The sequence below is a fragment of the Cnephaeus nilssonii genome, assembly GCF_951640355.1.
Source record: "Cnephaeus nilssonii genome assembly, chromosome: 5".
NCBI lineage: Eukaryota > Metazoa > Chordata > Mammalia > Chiroptera > Vespertilionidae > Cnephaeus > Cnephaeus nilssonii.
In genome coordinates this window covers 103,816,735-103,835,076 of record NC_137076.1, presented here as the reverse complement: position 1 = coordinate 103,835,076, position 18,342 = coordinate 103,816,735, and the positions used below count along the sequence as shown (strand labels likewise).

General features: G+C 41.8%; 1 protein-coding gene across 2 annotated transcripts in view; it reads left to right on the top strand.

Annotated features, from left to right (window-relative positions):
• UBTD2 (ubiquitin domain containing 2) overlaps positions 1-16,988 on the top strand; it is a 41,251-nt gene extending 24,263 nt beyond the window's left edge. For both annotated transcript variants that reach the window (XM_079771351.1, XM_079771350.1), the window contains 2 exons: positions 7,065-7,301; positions 13,980-16,988. In XM_079771351.1, the coding sequence (XP_079627477.1) occupies positions 7,065-7,301; positions 13,980-14,377 (635 nt within the window). In that variant the 3' untranslated portion in view covers positions 14,378-16,988. The remainder of the gene's footprint in view (positions 1-7,064; positions 7,302-13,979) is intronic.
• Positions 16,989-18,342: the final 1,354 nt, after the last annotated feature.

Below are 18,342 nucleotides of genomic sequence, written 5' to 3'. Positions count from 1 at the left end.
AATCTATATCCAAGGGATTATTAGAGGGTTACAGGTCCTTTTTTATTTTTAATTCAATGACTATTATCTAGCCTTTTAAAAAATAGTATATTTTTTAATTTATTGATTTTAGAGAGAGGTGGGGGTGAGAGAGAAACACCAATGTGTTTTTCCATTTATTTATGCATTCATTGGTTGATGCTTTTAAGTGCCCTGACCAGGGATTGAACCTGCAACCTTGGCATATTGACACTCTAATCTAGTCGTATTCAGTTTTATCCAGTTGTTCCAAAATCCTAATATATAAAAACCCTGGGTCATAACGACCCGTAACAACTGAGGCTCGACCAACTGGAAGTCAGTCCTGCAGTCAGTCCTGACTGCTTCCACTGCAGGTGCTGTGCCCCAGCACTGACTGCTGAGGGGGCTGTGAATCAGGGCCAGAGAGAGGCCTGAAGAGAAGCAGGGACTGATTCGTTGCCTCTGTGGCAGCTTTAGATCAGCACTTGCCTCTCTTTCTCTCCCAGTCTGGCCAGCAGCTGGGCCTCCATTTCTCTCCAGGCCTCCACCGGGATCTGGGCTGATCAGCCCCATCTTTCTGATCAGGCCCCATTGATAGGCCCAGAGACGTGGACTGGCATAGAAACCGACCAATCAGAACCAAATCTGGGTCAACTGTGAGGAGCCAATGGCTGCCTAGGAGGCGGAGCTTTTGACGCTGACTGGCATAGAAACCGACCAGTCAGAACCAAACTGGCCTGCAGGGGGAGGGCAGTGGGGGCAACCAGGCCTGCAGGGGAGGGCAGTTGGGGGCAAGAACAGGTCGGCAGGGGAGGGCAGTTAGGGGCGATCAGGCAGTCAGGCAGGTGAGCGATTTGAAGCCAGCAGTCCCAGATTGCAAGAGGGATGTCTGACCGCCTGTGGGATCGGGCCTAAACTGGCGGACGGACATCCCCCAAGGGGTTCCCGATTGGAGAGGGTGCAGGCTGAGCTGAGGGAACCGCCCCCCCCCCCTGCACAAATTTTGTGCACCAAGCCCCTGGTATAAGGATAAGAGAGGCCTGGACTTTGAATCTAGTTATAGGGTCATAGTCCTGGCACTTCTTGATCTTGAGCAAGTCTTTTATCCTTGATAGCTCTTACATTACTTCCTGTAAAATAGTAAAGGTGGCTTGTACCATCTAAGGTTTCCTCCGCCTCTAAATTCTCAGAAAGTAGAGAGGCTATCCTATATAATAAAAGCCTAATATGCAAAATGATCGAATGGCAGAACAACCGGTTGCTATGACATGCACTGACCACCAGGGGCAGACGCTCAACGCAGGAGCTGACCCCAGCCCGCAGGCCCCAGGCCATTAAGGCAGGTGCCAGCGGGAGCCCCCCGATCGCCCCGCCGGTTGCCCCACAGATCAGCCCTGATCACCAGCCAGGCCTAGGGACCCTACCCATGCACAAATCTCATGTACCAGGCCTGTAGTGGTTATGATAATAACTGTTGGCATGTTAATGTTCTTATTTTAGGCATTTTAATCTCCATATCCTATTTTTATTTTGGCAGTTTGCTGCTCTAGATTAAGGGAATATATGTTTTATGTATGTCTGTATAAATACTGCATTCTGAATTTATATGAGAATAAAATATTTTACGAGTATCTTTTTAAGCTAGCACAATCTGCTATGGAATGGTTCTGTAGGATCTATTCTTACCTCTTAAGAGTGACAGGAAAATTTCCCTTTTATTTTCATGATTTTAAGACTCATTTTCTAAAGTGGGAGCATCATCTCAGTCCTAGTCTTTGCTGCTTTAAAGTCTTCAGAATTCTTTGAAACAACATTTTGTCTTTGACGGTGATCTCTTTAAATATCCTCTTTTTTTTTTTTTTTTAACCCCCTGTCGGCTATTGTGTTAGGGAAAGTCTGCTGAAGCTATTTTGCCTTGAGTTATATCTTGATATTTACCTTATCTATACATTATGACTTCTTGTTTCTTCATTTGAAGAAATTGATTCTTAAATCAGGATTTTTCAAAGCAGGGACAAAAGCAGGAAAATAACTGTAAACACATTTCACTTTGGAAATCATTGTTTTTAATCAATAAAGTGTCAAAATTAGTTTCTTGCAAAGTGCATTCAATTGTGGAGTAAAAATATTTAAGATTATGTTGCTATTTAAATCTGAGAAGCAAGCCTTTCTTGTTTTTATTCCATGTTAAAGCTCTTTGTCAGAGTGGGAAGAAGTGTTGAAAGGTTATAGGAAAGGTAAGGAGTAGATGAATGTGACTTAAGAGGCTTCTGAGAAGATGAGTTTTTGGCAATGTGTCTTGATAAAAACAGGTATTTTCTTAGATGTCTTTTTAAAAATTAGATTTCTGCCCTAGCTGGTTTGGCTTAATGGATAGAGCGTTGGCCTGCAGGCTGAAGGGTACCAGGTTCGATTCTGGCCAAAGGCACATGCCTGGGTTGTGGGCTCCATCCCAAGTAGAGGGCGTGCAGAAGGCAGCCAGTCAATGATCCTCTCTCATCATTGATGTTTCTCTCTCTCTCTCTCCCTCTCCCTTCCTCTCTAAAATCAATAAAATACATATTTTTTAAAAATTAGATTTCTGCCTTAGCCAGTTTGCTCAATGGTTAGAGTGTCAGCCCAAGTGACTGAAGGGTATCGAGTTGGATTCCAGTCAAGGGCACATACCTCAATTGCAGGCTCTATCACCAATCCCTGATAAGGGCACATGCGGGAGGCAGCTAATCAATGTATCTCTTTCACATAGATGTTTCTCTCTGTCTCTCCTCCTCCCTTCCACTCACTCAAAAAAAAAAAAAATCAATGGAAAAAATACACGGGTGAGAATTAACAAAAAAATTTATGTTTCTTTAATCTTTTGTTTCTTTTTAAATAATTTTTATTGATTTCAGAGAGGAAGGGAGAGGGAGAGAGAGAAACAAAAATGATGACAGAGAATCACTGATCAGCTGCCTCCTGCATGTCCCCTACTGGGGAGCCTGCAACCTGGGCATGTGCCCTTGACGGGAATCGAACCTGGGACGCTTCAGTCCGCAGGCCGACACTCTGTCCAAATGAGCCAAACATTCTAGGGCCAATCTTTTGTTTCTTACATGCATGCAATAAAACCAAATATGGTTGCTTGCCTGCAATTTAAAGGTTTAGAAACAAATATGGTGAATAAGAGCTGTTTTCTGTCTTTAAATTCATTATCAGAGCATAGTACTTAGTCCTATTTATATGAGTAATATTGAACATATGTTTTAGTGTCAGGAGTCAGTTGTGTGAAGCAGGTACATCTGAAAGTTTCAGAGCATAAAATATCTAAATGAGTATACATATTTTATAGCTGTCTTTGCATAATTAAAAATGGTTTATTTGGTACAAATAGAGCTACTTAGCTCCTTGGGCTGATTTCTGTGTCCAACTATTTGCAGAAATACAGGTTTGTGATATCAGCTAAAATCAAAACACAAGATTCAGTGAGCAAATTATTAGAAAATGTACTCTGATAAATGCACAGGAAGTGCATGACATTCAGAACAATTCTTTTTAAGATTAGGAAGGTTTACTGAAATATTTACTTGTAGTTTTATTATATACCAATCATCATTATTAATGTGCTTTACAAATACTAACTTATTAAGTCCTCATAACAACCCTAAATATTTATGTTTTAATAGGAGCATAGTCTTTTTTTTATATATGTTTTTATTGATTTTAGAGGAGAGAGAGAAAGAGAGGAACATTGATGAAAAAAGAGAACCACCAATTTGCTGCTTCCTCCACGCCCCCTACTGGGAATTGAGCCTGTAACAAGCTCTCTGTGCATGGGACAACACTGAACCAACTGAGCCACACTGGCCAGGGTTCATGGGAGCAAAAGTTTAAATGCTTTTGCTAAACATTGTGGGGTTTTTTTTTTTACAGTTAGTTCATTTAACATAAGGTAAGTTAGGTAATAAACTATATTTAGTTTCTTTAACATGAAGCTTTTAGCCTCAATGAAAATTCTGCACTGCTCATTGATTTCTCTAAAATAATATTTTATGTTGCAGAGTTTTTAAAGTATTTTAGTAATGGACATTTGATAGATATTCTGTATTACATATGTTTGTTCTATAGGTAAAAATAATGAAGATCCAGACAGATAAAAGCAAGATTACTTCATGTCACAAACTTATTTTTATTTACTTTTGCACAAAGTAATTACTTTGGAACTTTTGACAGCATATAGATTTGAAAATGGATGTGGAATTATCATTATCCTTATGCAGCATAATGTATCATGTATTCTTTTGATGGAACTTTATTCTTATGGTTTTACAGATCCAGGGATGTGCAATAAAGCTACCTCATATTTGTAAGGAGGGTGCTTTTACTTTTACAAAGTATTTTCTACCTTTATTATGAGACTAGAGGCCCGGTACATGAAATTCCTGCTCTCAGGGGGGTCCTTCAGCCCAGCCTGCACCTTCTCTCAGTCTGGGAGCCCTTGGGGTATGTCCGACTGATGCGGGGAGCAGGCCTAAGCTGTCAGTCGGACATCCTTAGCGCTGCTGTGGAGGTGGGAGAGACTCCTGCCACCTCCGCTGTGCTCGCCAGCCGTGAGCCTGGCTTCTGGCTGAGTGGCACTCTCCCTGTGGGAGTGCACTGACCACCAGGAGGCAGCTCCTGCGTTGAGCGTCTGCCCCCTGGTGTTCAGTGTGCGTCATAGCGACCGGTCTTTCTGCTGTTCAGTCGATTTGCATATTAGCCTTTTATTATATAGGATAGGATAGTTTTTCTGTTGGGTTCCTCTGTTTGAGGGCCTCTTTCAAGTTTCTGTGGTTTAAGTACTGAGGTTGTGTAGGTTTTGCTGCTGTTTTTTCCCTGTGATTCTCACAGTGACAGACTTATACCAGGTTATCTCTCCAATAGATTTCATACAGATGAGGCTAGACAATTCTGTGGAACTACTCAGATAGACCTGAAACTTTATTAAAATACATATCTACCCATCACGTCCTGTCTCCCACTTCCTACTCAGTAAACTAATGTTCACTGTACTCTGCAAACTATTTGAGTCATCCAAAGATTAAATTAGCAGAAAATAAAATTTACCTTTCATTTTACCTTCTTGGTGGGATCAGTAGGAGGTGAATTGTGATTCTCTAACACATTTGAGACACCTTTTGGCGAATAATCCTCGACCTGCATTTATCTGTATTTTTTGTAAGATGCAGTGAAAAGTCTTAGCAGATTGTGTTTCTCACATTTTAATTAAACCTGCTACTAAATAATTTTCCTTCTCTGCTATGTACACCCTTTTAGAACTCAACTGGTTTGCATTTCACCAGGACAAGTTAGAGGGCCAAAAAGTACAGTGAGTCGAAGTATTGAGTGTTTTAAGAGAAAAACAGCTGGCCAGTAGCATGGTGTACCACTGTGACGGTGAGAGGATGAGAACTGATGTGTGCTGCCTGGAAATAAAGTGGCTAGATGGGGTAAAGGGAGCATGGTTTAATTCTAGTTTTGAACTAGATATGCCTTGCAGCATTAATTGGTCCTGTCATCCAGAAACAGTCTGGTATAGGATGTAGAGATTGGCCAGGCTGGAGTAATTTTGTTTTGTTTCTGTAATGAATAGCCCAAATTTAATTTGGCCCTAGGCCAGTGAGGGAGTGGTTAATTTCATGGATTCCTTAGAACCATTTTGGCAGTAATTTCTTCTAAATTAGTGTTCTTCCTACAATTAAATATAGAGCATTGAATTTTGACGTACACCCTCTCCTTCCCACCTGCTCTGTCATTTATGTCCCACCCACTCTTAGCCAACACTTTAGTGAGCTTCAGTCTTTTTACCTATTCTTCCATCTATCAAGCTATTTCTTATGTATGGCACTGCATGAGGGAAGATGGGTTCTCTACGTCAGTGTGAGATCGGTGATTATGGGTCAGGTAAGTATCTGAGTGCAGAGAAGTGGCATGGGACTTGTTCTAGCACTTCTGCTCTGTAACATTCTCTAAGGAGCTATGCTGCCACTTAGGGCAAAACAGGAGTGGACTCTTGTCCTCTGTTTTTCTTCTTGGATGGAAACTAGAGTAGGGTTTTGTAGTTCTTCTGTTCCTGTGGTTGGTGTGTCTCACCTGTTCCAGTCCTAGTTCCTCCAAAGAGTGAAGCACTGGTTCTGTCCTCTTTTATTACCCCTTTCTAAATTAGCTCCTGTATGAATTTCAGAGCAGGGCACTCAACAGTTCCTTGAATGAAGTCCAGAGAGGGGTTTCCTCGTGGAACTGGTAGTTTAGCTGTTCTCTCACCACAAAGCAGTCTTTTCCCTCTGTGCCATTTCTCAGAAGTTCCTACTTACTGGCTTCACAAGTCCAGGGGTCCTGAGATTCAAGCTACTGTTGCCATTTGGTTTTCCCTAGTATCTTACATCTTAAGGTCTCTCTCTTTTGTGGAACCCTTTGACTCTTTTTATTTTTAAAAATATATTTTTATTGATTTCAGAGAGGAAGGGAGAGGGAGAGGGAGAGGGAGAGGGAGAGGGAGGGAGGGAGGGAGAGAGAGAGAGAGAGAGAGAGAGAGAGAGAGAGAGAGAGAGAGAGAGAAACATCAACGATGAGAGAGAATCATGTATTGGCTGCCTCCTGCACGCCCCCTACTTGGGATCGAGCCGGCAACCCAGGCATATGCCCTTGACCGGAATCAAACCTGGGACCCCCCCCCCCCCCCCCGAAGTCCGCAGGCCAACGTTTTATCTACTGAGCCAACCAGCTAAACTCTTTTTAAATCCTGTCGTTACTGTCCCGTGAAACACTTAATACTATTTTTCTAGGTAATTTTTTAAACATCCTTTGGAGAAGGTATACCAAGTAGAAAAGAACTCTTAACTTGTCACTGGAAGTTTTGGGTCGAGTCATCTAATGTCTCCATTTGCTCTTATAGTTCTAAATTAGGTTAGGGGAATTTCAGAATGCAAGAATTATCTAGTAGGCAAATTTCTAACTATAATTTGATAAAAGAATCAAAGAGGAATGACAGATCATTTTTAACACATCTTTTGTAAATTTTGGTTTTGATGTTAGCCTTTTATTCTCAGTTGCTTTAGGTCGCAACCAGCCTTTGAAAAAGGAGAAACCCAAATGGAAAAGCGATTATCCCATGACAGATGGACAGCTGCGCAGCAAAAGGGATGAATTTTGGGATACTGCACCAGCTTTTGAAGGCCGTAAAGAGATTTGGGATGCCTTGAAGGCTGCAGCACATGCTTTTGAGAGCAATGATCATGAACTGGCACAAGCAATCATTGATGGTGCAAACATAACGTTACCACATGGTAGGTGGTCCTCAAGGACAACAGGGACCTGTGGGCTCCTATCTAATAGTAACAAACCAAATGGGAAGTGTTCATTTACTTGCTATGCATTATTCTACCTTTTTTTTTTTTCCTAAAAGGGAGTATTTCTCTTTGCTTCTTTGTATATGTTTAACTAGAGATAGGTTTACTTGATATGTTTGTATTCTAATTTTGAAAATATTTTTAATCTCAAGAAATAGAACTGTTGTTCCCTTGTTAACTTGTATTTTCTAGCTTTCATACAACCTAGTCCTCCATCAAGGTCCCAATTTCCTAGAGCTTCTACTTCACTGGTTTTCACCTGCACGAAAGTGGTAGTCTCAAATGTAGATCTCAGAAGTCATAGAGACTCCGTGGATGCTCCTTTAGTCATTATACCTTCTCATCAAGACTATTTTTAGCATATACTTAGAAGTGAATCTTATGTGATCCTAAGGACAGTTTCTGTGATTGTAGTTCTGAGCATTATTAGAAGCCTTTGCTTAGGAATGTGAAAGCCGTTTTTTGTTGTTGTTTTTTTTAATACGTTTTTATTGATTTTTAGAGAGGGGAAGGGAGAGGGTTAGAGAGAGAGAAATATTGGATAAGAGAGGAACATTATCTATTGGCTGCCTCCTGTACACACCCCTGCTGGAGATCGAGCCTGCAACCCGGGCATGTACCCTGACCTGGAATTGAACCGGTGACCTCTTGGTTTCTGGGTTGATGCTCAGCCACTGAGCCACACCAACCGGACATGGAATGTGAAAGCTTTGAATATTTTCCAGGGACACATATATACTGGACCCATGCACATCCTTTTGCTCGGTCTCCTTGATTAGACACATGCAAAAATGCTCATGCTATATGCTATATAAGATTTAGGTGTTAATTTTATCTTTTTGGTTTTTTATTTCTATATTTATAAATTTATTTTTCCCTTCGGTTTTTCAAGTTAATATTTTTCTAAGTTCCTTTAGCCATATATATATACACATATATGTATACTAGAGGCCCGATGCACTAAATTGGTGCAAGAGTAGGCCTTCCTTCTCCAGCTGCAGGCACCAGCTCCCCACTGGCACCCAGGACCCAGGCTTCCCTTGCAGCCCCGGCTTCATCCGAAGGTCATACAGAAGGACGTCCAGTCTAGCATATTATGCTTTTATTAATATGCTAATTAGACCGGACAGCCGAACAACTTTCCGGACAAAGCCGTGGCGGCCGGGGCCATGGCAGAAGTGGTTAGGGGCGATCAGGCAAGCAGGCAGAGTGGTTAGGGGTGAGCAGGCAAGCAGGCGAGCAGTTAGGAGCCAGCAGTCCCAGATTGGGAGAGGGATGTCTGACTGCCAGTTTAGGCCCGATCCCTGTGGGCCTAAACTAGCAGTTGGACATCCCCTGAGGGGTTGTGGATTGCGAGAGGGTGCAGGCCGGGCTGAGGCCTTCCCCACCCCACCCCCATGCACAAATTTAAAGCACTGGGCCTCTAGTAGATAATAAATGACCATCATGGCGGAACAACCAGTCGCTATGATGCTCACTCATCACCATGGGGCAGACACTCAACACAGGAGCTGCCCCCTGGTGGTCAGTGCGCTCCCACAGGGTGAGCACCGCTCAGCCAGAGCTAAGGAGCAGCAAGCAGGCGGGTGGTAAGGAGCAAGGGATCCTGGACTGCAGTCGGACATCCCCCGAGGGCTCCCGGACTGCAAGAAGGCACAGGTCAGGCTGAGGGACACCCCCCTTACCCCGCTCCAGTGCACCGGGCCTCTAATATATACATATTCAGCTGTAAGCATTGTTTCCTACTTTTATTATACCTTCATTGTTCCTTTTTCATTATCTTCCTTTGTCTATATTTTCAGAGGAACAGTGCCTTTTACTGTTTAATCATCTACTTTATGTCCTTTGACTCTGTTTAAAATAAAAGGTATTTAACTGTCTGTCCCAATTTTCTAAATTTCCATTAATTTTCTGAATGAACTCTGCTTCCAAGAAACTTTTTGCCCTGGCTGGTGTGGCTCAGTTGGTTGGGTCCCATGCATTGAAAGGTTGCTTGTCCAATTTCACAGATTATTTTTATTGATAATTTATGATCCCGGATATTTAATTTGGGGAGAGGATAACCATGAAATGAAATCATATTTGACTTTATGGTCTGGATTTTCCCCTCTTTAGTTTTACTTTAAAACTCTAGAACATACTTATAATTCAGTTTATACTTTGTAAGAAAAAGTAAATCAGAAAACTGTATTTAAATACTAGTAAACTGCAAGTTACCTTTCCTAAAAATATTGAAATGTTGGAGGTTCTGAGCAATACAGAGTCTGGATAACTTATTTCCAGCATCACCAATATGTGCTGTCTACCTTGTACTTCCATGGAATTTTATTTTCACCCATTTGAGGTCTGAAAATTGAACCCAACTTGTTATGCTGAAGAGCAGAAGGGAAAAGACTCAGCTTTCCATTGTGATGGATGAGTAGTTGAGTATTCAGATCTAGGAAGAGATCAAGTGCCTGTTAGATTGAACGTTGTGTTGAGGTTGGCACACACTGCTGTTTTAGCATGGTACAAACGGCTGCCCTGACACCTCTTGTCCTAGTTTCCAGGGAGCCTAAAAATGTTGCCCTTTGTCGGCTTTAGTTTGCAGTCCTGCTGTTTTCTATCTGTTGTGGTGCATGAAGATAGAGAAGCATGTGTGGGAACCTGGAAACCACTTTAGAGGCCAATTTGATCCTGCTTCATTTTGCTGATTGAGAAAGGTATTTCAGGTTAAAGAATGTTGCTCAAGGCTGTTTAGCTAGTTAATATGTTAGGCTAGGAACTTCATCTTGGTTTCCTGATTCCAAATGTAATATTACACAAATATTACATTTGTGACTGATCCTCCAAAATCATTGGGATATGTATCTGAAGGTGTTTACTTAATAGAAGTGGTGGGTCTTTTAGTGAACTCTCTCCTTTCTTTATTCTTCTGATAGCCAGCCCATCTGAAAAACACTGGTAGGTTTCTTTGCGCTAGGACTAGGCTACATAAAGTATATAAACAGTGAAGTTTGCATAACTGACCATACCTCCATTTATAAATAACACTAGTGTCCCAGTGCACGGATTTGTGCACATTGAAAGGAAATAAATTAGAAGAAATATTTTAATATCGCTCTTTACCCTTTCTCTATAATAGAAGTGTCAACCAAATTCACAATTGACAATAACAGATCAAAACACACACGTGCGATTGGTGCCAGTGAGAGCTTTATGTGTATCACGCATGTGTGAGTCAACTTAGCCTTTTATGTGTATAGGTAAACTTACTTAATTAGACCTGCTTTTTGACTTAGCTAAACTTTTTCCAGCCCAGTGAAGCACCCCAATTTCTCTTTTAGGTAATTGTCAGCTACACAGCAGTAAGTATCAACATGAAGCAGATTATTATTGTAGATCATGCAGGGAGAACAAAGGGTAAAATATTTAACTGCAGCAGTGTTTGACTATATTCTGCGCAGTGAGAAAACGTGAAGTCATTTTCAAGATCTACCATTTCTTCTTTTCAGTTGGGTCAAGTTTCTAAACTTTCTAAATTTCTGTTTTCCGGCTAATGAAAAGAAAATAGAATTCTACTGAGTCTCCTATCTACCTACTCCAGGACTTCTGTGAGGATCAAATGAGATGAGGCACGGGAAAATGCTTCACAGACATTTGGTTAAACTGTAAAATGTTTGCAGCTGGCTATAAAGCAAGTTGGGTTCCTGGGCTGAAGAAACTCCAAGGAAGCTAGTCACTAGGGAGAGGAAGCTGGGCGTTGCTATGTGATGTCATTACCCAGCGCCCACAGCAACCATTTCCGGGCTGGGCTGTGGGCTACATTTTGTGCCATGGGGTCTTGGCAGCATTGGCTACGATTTGATGGGTTGTCACTCCAGGGTGGTGGCAGGGCTTGTGTCCCACTTGGGGGAAGCCGAGTGTTGGTTTGTGGGTGCCAGGTCCGTGGTGCCATTTATTTTTAAATGGTCAGTGTGTGTCACGGCAGCTCCTGCATTGAGCATCTGCCCCCTGGTGGTCAGCGCACGTCATGGCAGCTCCTGTGTTAAGCTTCTGCCCCCTGGTGGTCAGCGCGCATCATAGCTACCGGTTGGACGAACGGACACTTAGCCTTTTATATATATAGGTTGTTACTGCAATGTGATGGTTACTAGTTACTAGTGTGGGAAACTGCTAGTGATCACAACTGTGCTTGGAGTATATCCATTTCTACAGTGTAATAGCAGTGTTCAGATTCATTAGTGAACAGCACAGGCTGAACAATATCGTTAAAAAAGAGGAAAGGGAGGGGACAAACATGTATGTTATGCTTGGTGACTTAGCTCTCACCCCAGCTCATCCTATCTAATAAAAGAGTAATATGCAAATTGACCATCACTCCAACACACAAGATGGCTGCCACAAGATGGCCAGCAGGGGATGGTAGTTGGGAGGTACCAGGCCTTCAGGGGAGGGTAGTTGGGGGGGACCAGGTGTTGGTGTCCCTCGTTAGGGCATCATAATGCCGGGGTTCTTTTCCCAGCCTTACAAAGGGTTCAGCATTCTGGAGAAAGGGGCTGCGCGTAGATGATTAAGGAGGAGTCCAAAGACGAAAGATATTTTTGAAAGGCATTGGGGGTCAGAGGAGCTTCAGCTGAAGGAGCTAGAAGACCCTTCCTTGACCAAGGACCCGTGCTTTTATTCACACGGTTTATCCTAAGGCAAGGTGGAGATAATACACTTCAAAGGGTAGAACACAGAAGCATTATCAGTTTGGGGAATAGCCTACAGCTGTTCAGGTGTTTGGCCAACAGGAGGCAATAAAATGCCCTGAGCTGTCTGGCAGTTAACAATTGTCCTATTCAGGTTTGGTGGAAATGCCGTTTAGCTATTTCCAACAGGTAAACTACATATGTGGCTCACCTTTGTTGAGCCAACCAAGTCCCATCAACCTTTTGACAGAACTCTTGTAATTATTACATGCTGGAATTGGTTCTCGGCACCAGGCCTGCAGGGGAGGGCAGTTAGGGGTGACCAGGCCTTCAGGGGAGGGCAGTTAGGGGTGACCAGGCCTGCAGGGGAGGGCAGTTAGGGGCAATCAGGCTGGCAGGGGAGCAGTTAGGCATCAATCAGGCTGGCAGGGGAGTGGTTAGGGGGTGATCAGGCTGGCAGGCAGAAGCGGTTAGGGGCAATCAGGAAGACAGGCAGGTGAGCAGTTGGGAGCCAGCAGTCCTGGATTGTGAGAGGAGCAGCAATTGTGGGGTCCCAGATTGGAGAGGGTGCAGGCTCGGCTGAGGGACACACACACACACACACACACACACACACACACACCCGAATTTCGTGCACTAGGCCTCTAGTATTATATAACTAGAAGACAGACCTGATCGAACCCATGGTGGGTTGGTGACTGTTGAGGTCTCATTTCCGATGCTTTGTATTTTCAGCCTGTTGATAGTGACCATAAAGATCAGCTTATTAACTCATTTGTTCATTGATAACCATTTCTCAGTGACCCACTCACCATATTTATTAGCTTGTATATAAGTGTTTTGAGTATGGTAGATGTTTTTTACCCAAATTGAAAATCAGCTAACATTAATGTTTCAGTTTGTGTAAAGGACACATTATGAGTAACCTTACAATAAAACATTTATTAAGTATGCTTTCAAGCTTCCCCTAAGGATAAGTTCTAGTAATTATAATGCAGTTCATGCTTTATTTAAAAATTAGTCATTAATACTTTCTTTTAAACCATAAATGCTTTTTTCCTTCTTCTGAGTGCCAGCTGGTTATAAATTTAATACCCCTTTTGTTCTTCCTTTTTAACCTATAGCTTCTCTGTAACATTGACTAATTGGGGTTAATAAAACACCTCCGTTATCCCTGTGGTAATTGTGCTAATGAGATTAATATATAAGCCATGAGCCAGTGGCATCTCAAGTTGGTAGTCTCCTTGGACTGTAAGGGCTCTGGCCAAGTACTTTGATTTAGAAAGTCTAGGCCAGTGGTTGGCAAATTGCGGCTCACGAGCCACATGTGGCTCTTTGGCCCCTTGAGTGTGGCTCTACCACAAAATACCACGTGCAGGCGCGCACGTACAGTGCGATTGAAACTTCGTGGCCCATGCACAGAAGTCGGTTTTCGGCTCTCAAAAGAAATTTCAATCGTTGTACTGTTGATATTTGGCTCTGTTGACTAATGAGTTTGCTGACCACTGGTCTAGGCAATAAGAAAACCACTCTAGAATACTACTGTGTTGCAGTGAATTAGGTTTAGATATCCTTTTTTTGCTTTTTCTTTTTTAAGGTAGTTGATTCTTTCTTGAAAAGATATCCTAGTGCAATTTGAATCTCGCCTTAATTTGGTCTAAGCATTAATGATATTAGTAAATTTGAATTGTGTGTGCTCTCTTTTCCTTTATTTAATGAATGTGTGAATTAGGTATGAAATGACTTAAAAGAGATGAGGGTAGGGAGCTAGAGCCCTGGTTAATGTAAAATTAGATAAACATTCAAATAATTGGTGATGGGACATTATTATTGATGGTCAGTTGACAGTGACTGACATTATTTTAATATTTTTCCCTATAATGGCAGGAGATGCTAGAGCATTTGTTTAGATTAAATTCTTATTCATATCTTTTTCGTGAAGGTTCACTTACAGAGTGCTACGATGAACTGGGAAACAGATACCAGCTTCCAGTCTATTGCCTGGCACCACCTATCAACATGATAGAGGAAAAGAGCGACATAGAGACTCTAGATATTCCTGAGCCACCTCCTAATTCTGGATATGAATGTCAGCTCCGTTTGCGCCTTTCCACTGGCAAAGACCTCAAACTTGTAGTCCGCAGCACAGACACAGTGTACCACATGAAGAGGCGGCTCCACGCAGCAGAGGGCGTGGAACCGAGCAGTCAGCGGTGGTTCTTTTCTGGCAGACCTCTCACCGACAAAATGAAGTTAGAAGAGCTGAAGATCCCAAAGGACTATGTTGTACAGGTTATAATGAGCCAACCTTTGCAAAACCCAACACCAGTTGAGAACTGATCTGGTGCTATTGGCTGGTCCCCAGATCCCTCCCGCTCCTTTGTATTGTTGTTTCCTACTCTATGGCGTGAAATTTATTTTCACTGCTCTGAATTCCGTATAATGGATTTAGTTCTGAGGAATTACCAGTGAAAAATTCCATCTGTGATGGAGACCAACAAAAATAATTAATAAAACACAAAGAGCTAGCATTTGAGACTCATGTAATTACAATTTCTAATTTGAGGGGCAGTTAGAAATAGATAACCATTTATTTTAAAACACTCAGCAACTATGTAATGGCTGTATTTAAATGATTTGGACTGTACATAGAACATTGCATCAATGAACAGCACCAAGCACCTTGTGAATACAGAGTTTTTATAAAAATAAATAAACTATAACTTCCAAAAATCATCAATAACAATGATAAAACTTGAGCTTCTTAGCATGGAAACTGGAAAGAGCAGTATTTGAGGTTTACTTCTATTCTGGTCTTAATTCTTTGCTTAATTAATATTTGGTCATTAAGGATTAGAGACTGGCAAATTGTGTCTCAGTATTGCTTTCCTCATCCCCATATGTTCAGCTTTTTATTACATTCACACTAAATTTTGGTGCCTTCCAGCACATTGGTGGCAGGCGCCCTCTGGAACACTAGGCAATAATTTAGTCAGTGCAATCAGATCTCTGATTTTCAACTGATACTCAGTTGAAAAGTCTCTTGTTCTCTTGCTACATAGGTATTTTGAAATGTGTTTATAACAAAGTGGTTTTCATATCCAGGCTTAGAAGATCACCACTATATAATACCTTAAATTGTTCTCTCTACTCTGCTTGGAATTTTTCAGAACTAACTGTGTCCCCAAATGCATGGGTACTGGGCCAGAGAATGCCAGGAATCAAGTACAGCTATTCCCACTGTAGGATAATAAAGTCATTCTCTTTCTCCCCCAGTTTGCAGGAAGGGTGTAAGGAAACCCATTCCATGTGTGCCTGGGAGATTTGTGCCTATTTTCAAGTCTTTTAGAGAAAATTTCAACGCATAAATTACTAATATGAAAGATTTACTGATGTCACTTTAACATCAGCAGTGAGACCAAATGATGAAACATTGCTCTATACTTTAGTGCTTTCCTGTTCACTCTTACCTTAGTTATGCTGGATGAGCGTTTTCCTCTCTCCTCTTGCCTAGCAAAGAGGCAAATTGAGAACCATCCGCAGACTCGATTATAGAGGACTGAAAAATCCAGTGAGATAACCTGATTCTTTTGTACTGTGACTGAATAAAGCTGCCAAGGATTATATTTAACTTGGAGCCTTTTCAAGGTTGGTTCCATTAGTGAGAGAAGGGGCCACCACATGATCACTGAACCCCTGAGAATCCATGAGATGGAAAATTAGAGGAAGAAGGCACTTACGCTGTTTGCAGCAGGGAAATAATCAAACCTCCACACCTATTTGGATGTGAACCACCATTATTCATTTCAGTGGCAAAATAAAACTGCTAATTAGTCTAAAGGTACTGTTCAAAATGGCATTAAACTTCCTATAGCCTGCTAGATTCTATATAATAAAAGCCTAATATGCTAAGCATCCAGTTGACCGGTCAGCCATTCAACCAATCAAAGCATAATATGCTAATGATATGCTAAGGCCGCTCAACCACTCGCTATGACATGCACTGGCCACCAGGGGGCAGACAGTCGACCAGTCACTATGACGTGCACTGACCACTAGGGGGCAGAGGCTTCGACTGGTAGGTTGGCTTGCTGCTGGGGTCCAGCCAATTGGGACTGAGCAAGACGGGCTGGACACGCCCTGAAGCTCTCCTGCGTCCCTCCCCAGCCCTCAGCCTGGCCTGCACCCTCTCGCAATCCGGGACCCCTCGGGATGTTGGAGAGCTGGTTTCAGGCCGATCCTGCAGGCCAGGCTGAGGAACCCCACTGGTGCATGAATTCGTGCACCAGGCCTCTAGTATAATATTTATCATTGTAACACCTATTTCTGAGAGCTTTAACTACTTCCCTTTTTAATGAAATTATTTGAATGATTGTGGCTACATTTAATTTGAGTTTGTTGATAATTGAATATAAATCCAACAGGATACAGCAGCATTAATTCCAAAGGAGTCTTTATATATGGAGTTGGAGGTATGTGAAGGTCTTTCAGTACAGTGCCCCATCATCAAATAGTTTTCGTTCATTTGTGTAACACATTGAATTAGCAACATCTCTCAAAGTTTGTCAATTGGGAAAAAAATGTTCAAACCTATTTTTCTTAAGTAAATTTGGTGATATTAATAGTCTATGGTTGGTGGAAGGTCTTTTTTGTTTGTTGAAGATTTAAGCTCTCAAAAGTTTATTTTAAAGGAACGTATACTTTGAATAACAAATACTGGGCATGTTTAACTAACCTAGGTGAGAAAACTATGGTGCTGTTTAATTGTAAATAGATCGATATAAGATTGGACCAATACTTGATGTGTACAATTTTAGTATGTAGGATTTTGTGCTTTTTTTAAAAAAAAAAAAGTTCAAATTTTCTCTTTGTCTTTGCCTTTTTTCTGTGTGTGTTTTTTTTATTATTATTGTTACTCTCTACAATAAGGGTGATTTGCCTCATTCTAATAAAACCTCTAAAAAGCTTTTTCTCTTTTTTAAAACTTCAATTCAATAAATAACTTTATTATCATCAGACTTAGAATCTGCTGTGCCAAACCATATGTGGTCATTTATAGGTATGCTTTATCTTCAGCATTGAAATCTTGGTCTAAAATAGGTTGTTTTAAGAATCGTGCTGTAAATCAAAACTTCTAATTCAGTTTTTCAGAAGCACTGCGCTCATTTCTTACCCATTTTGGAACAAATTGGCAGGTTTTGACAAATTTTTATGTAAAGCTAGTGGCACAAAGTCAATGTAGATTCGTGCACATTGAAAGGTAATTAATTAGAAGAAATATTTTAATATCGCTATTTGCCCTTTCTCTATAATGGAAGTGTCAGAGATGAAAGAAAATTAGTAAAATGTATATGAAAATAATATATAAATTGATTTAATAAACAATAAAAGCAACAAAGACATGACATAAAAACAAAAACATTGATAAAAACAATGACTGATAAATTGATTAAACTTATTCTAATATCTCCCTGTATACCACATTAAGAGTAAAAACACTCTTAATACATTCTGTTGACACCGGCTTCTTTTGGCTTCAGGGGTACATTGTGCCAATAGTTGGTCTGTCAGTGATGACACAGCTTTCTTTCAGCTTCAGAACGTCATCAAAAACAACCAAATTCACTATCGACAATCACAGATCAAAACACACACTAGCAATTGGTGCCAGCAAGAGCTTTCTATGTATCTCGCATGTGCAAGTCGACGTTTATTTTTAAATTGCCAGTGCTGGGCAGTCAGACATGCATACGGTCAGTCAGCCTTTTATATATATACTAGAGGCCCGGTGCACGAGATTCGTGCACGGGAGTGTGTCCCTCAGCCCAGCCTGCACCCTCTCCAATCTGGGACATCCCTCACACAATCCAGGACTGCTGGCTCCCAACTGCTTGCCTGCCTGCCTTCCTGATTGCCCCTAACCACTTCTGCCTGCCAGCCTGATGACCCCCTAACCACTCCCCTGCCAGCCTGATTGATGCCTAACTTCCCTCCCTTGCAGGCCTGGTCCCTCCCAACTGCCCTCCCCTGCTGGCCTGACCCCTCCCAACTGCCCTCCCTTGCAGGCCTGGTCCCTCCCAACTGCCCTCCCCTGCTGGCCTGACCCCTCCCAACTGCCCTCCCTTGCTGGCCATCTTGTGGCGGCCATCATGTGTCCCACATGGGGGCAGCCATCTTGTGTGTGGGAGTGATGGTCAATTTGCATATTACTCTTTTATTAGATAGGATAGATAGGTGATACATAGGCATGGGGGAAAAATCCAAACACCAAAATGAGGAGTCTCTCACTTCTGCTCCTCTCCTAT